At 49.4% G+C, this 3,835-nt stretch overlaps 1 protein-coding gene across 1 annotated transcript; it reads right to left on the bottom strand.

The window, feature by feature from the left end:
* Positions 1-797: 797 nt before the first annotated feature.
* On the bottom strand, positions 798-3,594 carry LOC119563759 (cytochrome b-c1 complex subunit 9). Its single transcript, XM_037878492.2, has 2 exons — positions 3,391-3,594; positions 798-1,067 (listed from the first exon to the last, which is right to left on the bottom strand). The coding sequence occupies exons 1-2, from the start codon at positions 3,529-3,531 to the stop codon at positions 1,020-1,022; spliced, it is 189 nt and encodes a 62-aa protein (XP_037734420.1). The 5' UTR covers positions 3,532-3,594; the 3' UTR covers positions 798-1,019.
* Positions 3,595-3,835: the final 241 nt, after the last annotated feature.

Below are 3,835 nucleotides of genomic sequence, written 5' to 3' on the forward strand. Positions count from 1 at the left end.
ACATTTAAAATGAGTTAGTCTCTTTTCAAGAGCTTATAGTGCTCACAGATGTGAGTAGAATACACCAGCTGCACATCCTATTTACAACCCCTTCATTTTAGCCCTTCTTCCCCAGGGTTTTTTTGTTTATTTTTAAAGTGCAGCTCAGGCCAGCTGTCTGAGCACAAAGCAGCACTTCTCACTGAACAGTGAAGGATATTTAAAAATTAAGATTTTAATTAAAATCAATACTACTGAGGCAGCCATCTTGCTGAACAAGTGCATATTATTTGTCAGCAAGCAAAGGCAAGATGGTTTGTCTGACATTAACAAAGATACAGCCCCAAAACCAGGTAATTTGATTACTAATTACTGTAGAAAAGATGTTTAAATAAAGAGACTAAAGTGCTGAGTACAACCAAGAGCTAAGTAAAAGATGGGTTTGAATGCTGGGGGAATAACTTTTAAATAAAGTGCATTAAGAACATTTGGAGATACCATTTCTGGTTAGAGAGATTGGCTAGCTTTGCCTGCCTGTTTAAGGCTATTGCTCCTGTCTGTACATTGGTCTGAGTTATAAATTGGAACATTTACCAGGCAGAAGCAATAAATATTGACAAAGGCCTTCAGCTGTATATGTGCTTCCACTTTTTAGCTTACACTAAAACCAAACCACTTATGATTTTCCATACTAGTGCCACAGAAATAAGGCTTTATATGCCTCGTTAATTTAGAGCCCTACATCTTGTAGTTAACAATAAACCCTTATTTACATATGGAGCACAGGGGACGTTAACTGAACATGGAAGCACAAGCGGTATAGGTTAGTGAGTTTATTAGTTTAACAGAACGTTTTAACACAACAGGAGTAAATCCTAAAGTCCATCAAGGTTTCTTCCACAGATGAAGCTGGTGATGTACTCCAGCTCAGATTTCTTCAGTCAGAAGCCCATTTTCATTCTTGGTAACTGGTATCGGGCAACTGAAGAGTTTGCACAAGGGGATACAGACACCCCTGCATGGCTCCTGCAGCTCTCACTTCACTTTTCTTGGGTCTCATACTTGTGCTTGATGTGTTTCCACAGTTTCTGCATTTGAAAAAACAGAAACAAGAAGTCTTATATATGTGTCCCAGTGATGATGGGCTGAATTTTTACTTTCAGCCAAAGGGAATGCCTACAAGTGAGGAACACACTGAAGTTTCCTGCCATTGCTGTCCCATTTGGGGTCTTGCCCTTGACAGCATATCCAAGTGGCACTTGTTTGGGTGACCACTTTGGCACATCCACACAATGCCTTACCTAGCCAGATCAGAGCACTCCAGGAATACCAAAACACTTATTCCACAAGTCACAGCACACACTTGAAACAAGAGTTCAGGGGTAACTTCAAGAGGGAGAATTGCACTGTAGAGTGGAATTATTAGGATAATGGATCCCATCTTTATTCATGAAGCTGCCTCTTGCAGTGGACTGGCAGAATGAGACCAGGTCCCCTTCCTCTCAAGTCCCAGCATACTTTCTACCATTTCTTCCTTCTATTTACACACACTTTTCTGTATTTTGCTTAATATTTTTATAGTAGCTTTGCTCTTTTGTTCTATGGCCCCCATGTACCCAGTCACCAGAGGAGAGTATGATACTTGAAGCAGAAGCATCTATTGATGCCTCTTTGCCACATGTATTTTCCCAGGTGAGCGCCACAAGAGCCTGGAACAGTGCACGGATGCCTCAGCCTGGGGCCCCATACTCAGGATCTGCATTAGGCAAGCCACAGTAGCAGGAAGGGAATGTAGGTAGCTTTCAAGTGTATTTTTATAGGGAGGCAGTCTAGGATCATACAACTTTGCAGGTTCCTATTGCTGCCCTACTCTGTAGCCTTACAGGTTAAGAAACACCAAAGTGTTGCAGCTTCTGGCTCCCCATTCACACTAAGGAAAAGCCACTGTAGTCAACAAAGATTCAAGCTGGACCCAAAACAAGGTCTTTGGCCCAACCATCACAACCAACTGGTACAATAAATACTTGTAAGATTCCTGTTTGTGGGCAGAAAGTATCAGAGCATTTCTAATGCCTGGCCTAGACAGGATCATAGCCTCTTTAAAAGAGGAAGTCAGCATACAACCCTAGATGACAAAAAATACCCTAAAAATTAACTGAATTGCTCAAGAAAGTAGCCAAAGAAATACATGATTCCAGTTGGATATCAGAAGTTTCATCTGGCTCCAAACTCCTGGAAGGGACAAGGAAATGTGCAAGTCATACACACTTTATATTTGGCTGTAATTTTGTATTTTGCACAAACTCTGGATACTTTTAGAGTTAAAATACATACTTTTTTAAACCACAACTTGGTATGCTAAGGGGACAGTTACAGATCGCTGGAGGATCAGGTAATGTGTGTATCACTTATTGCCATGGAATCTAAGCATTAATTAGGATTTTCCTGTCCATGGATGCAACTTAACTACAATAATGACAGGTTTCTCTAAGGTGCCACAAGTACTCCTTTTCTTTTTACAACATGACTTGATTTCTCTCTTCTCCTGCTGTGGCGAATGCAGATGGCTTGGGACAGCCCTGCAGACTGGCAACACACCCCTTGACCTACACTGCCGGCAAAGGTGCAGCCACCTTTCTCCTGGAGCTAGACGCCAGAAATAGGAAACTGGAGACAGTCAAGAAGCAGGAGAAATTCAGTCCTTGTTTTAAGCCCCCGATGCTACAATAAGAAAAGGAGGACTTGTGGCACCTTAGAGACTAACCAATTTATTTGAGCATAAGCTTTCGTGAGCTACAGCTCACTTCATCGGATGCATACTGTGGAAAGTTTAGAAGATATTATATACACACAAAGCATGAAAAAATACCTCCTCCCACCCCACTCTCCCGCTGGTAATAGCCCATCCAAAGTGACCACTCTCCTCACAATGTGTACGATAATCAAGGTGGGCCATTTCCAGCACAAATCCAGGGTTTGTTACAATGCTACAATGTCTCTGACCGTCTCCCATTAGGGCCAAGGCAGCTGGGGAAGCCCCAGGGGGCGGCGGGGGGGAGGGGAGAGCTCGGCGGTTTGAGCGCTGGCCCGCGAAACCCAGGGCTGCGAGTTCAATCCCTGAGGGGGCCGCTGGGGATCGGGGCAGGAACGGGGACTGGCCCCGCTCGGAGCCGGGGTGGGACCGGGTGGCCCGGGGAGTCCGGGACAGGAGCGTGCGGGACCAGCGGCAGCGCGGCCACGGGGGCGAGCCCGAGGCCGCGCCGCTGGGCCGGGGCCTCCCCGCGCAGCCCCCAGCGCCCCGGGCGGGGAGGGCGTCACCGGCCAGGCCCAGGGCAGCCGGCGGCCGGGGCTCGCGTAGCGCACGGGCCGGCCTGACCTTGGGCCGCCCCGGCCCGGCCCCGCGGCCCTCACCCCGTGGTTGAGGCGCTCGTAGAAGGCGTCGGCGCCCTGGTCGAAGGCGCGCTCGAAGAGCACGGCCCCCAGCGCGACGGTGAGCGCGAAGGCGGAGGTGCGGCGGAAGAACACGCTGTACAGCCGGGAGCGCAGCGGCATGGCGGCCTCCTCTGCCTCCGCCCGGGCTAGCGCAGGCGCGGCCTCCGCCCGGAAGTTATAGCGGGGCTCAGCGGCCTGCCGCGGGGGACCATGGGGCTTGTAGTGCGGCGTCGCGCAGCTCCACGGGGGGGGGGAGTGGGGGAACCCGCCTCGGCCTCGGCCTCGTTCTCGTTCTCGCTCTCGGGGGCAGACGCGGACTGCATTTCCCGGCCTGCACAGCGCCACGCTCACCTCTGGCCGTAGTGCCCTCAGCCATGAGACCTCTGGGAGATGTAGTCCCTTCGCTCGAAGGCGGGCGCCGGGC

The sequence above is a fragment of the Chelonia mydas genome, chromosome 15 (genome assembly GCF_015237465.2).
Source record: "Chelonia mydas isolate rCheMyd1 chromosome 15, rCheMyd1.pri.v2, whole genome shotgun sequence".
Lineage (NCBI taxonomy): Eukaryota > Metazoa > Chordata > Testudines > Cheloniidae > Chelonia > Chelonia mydas.

Coding starts and splice junctions, on each gene's coding strand:
- LOC119563759 (XM_037878492.2), bottom strand. CDS start 3,531: ATGCCGCTGCGCTCCCGGCTGTACAGCGTGTTCTTCCGCCGCACCTCC. Junction 1,068..3,390: donor ACGAGCGCCTCAACCACGGG/GTGAGGGCCGCG, acceptor TTTCAAATGCAG/AAACTGTGGAAACACATCAA.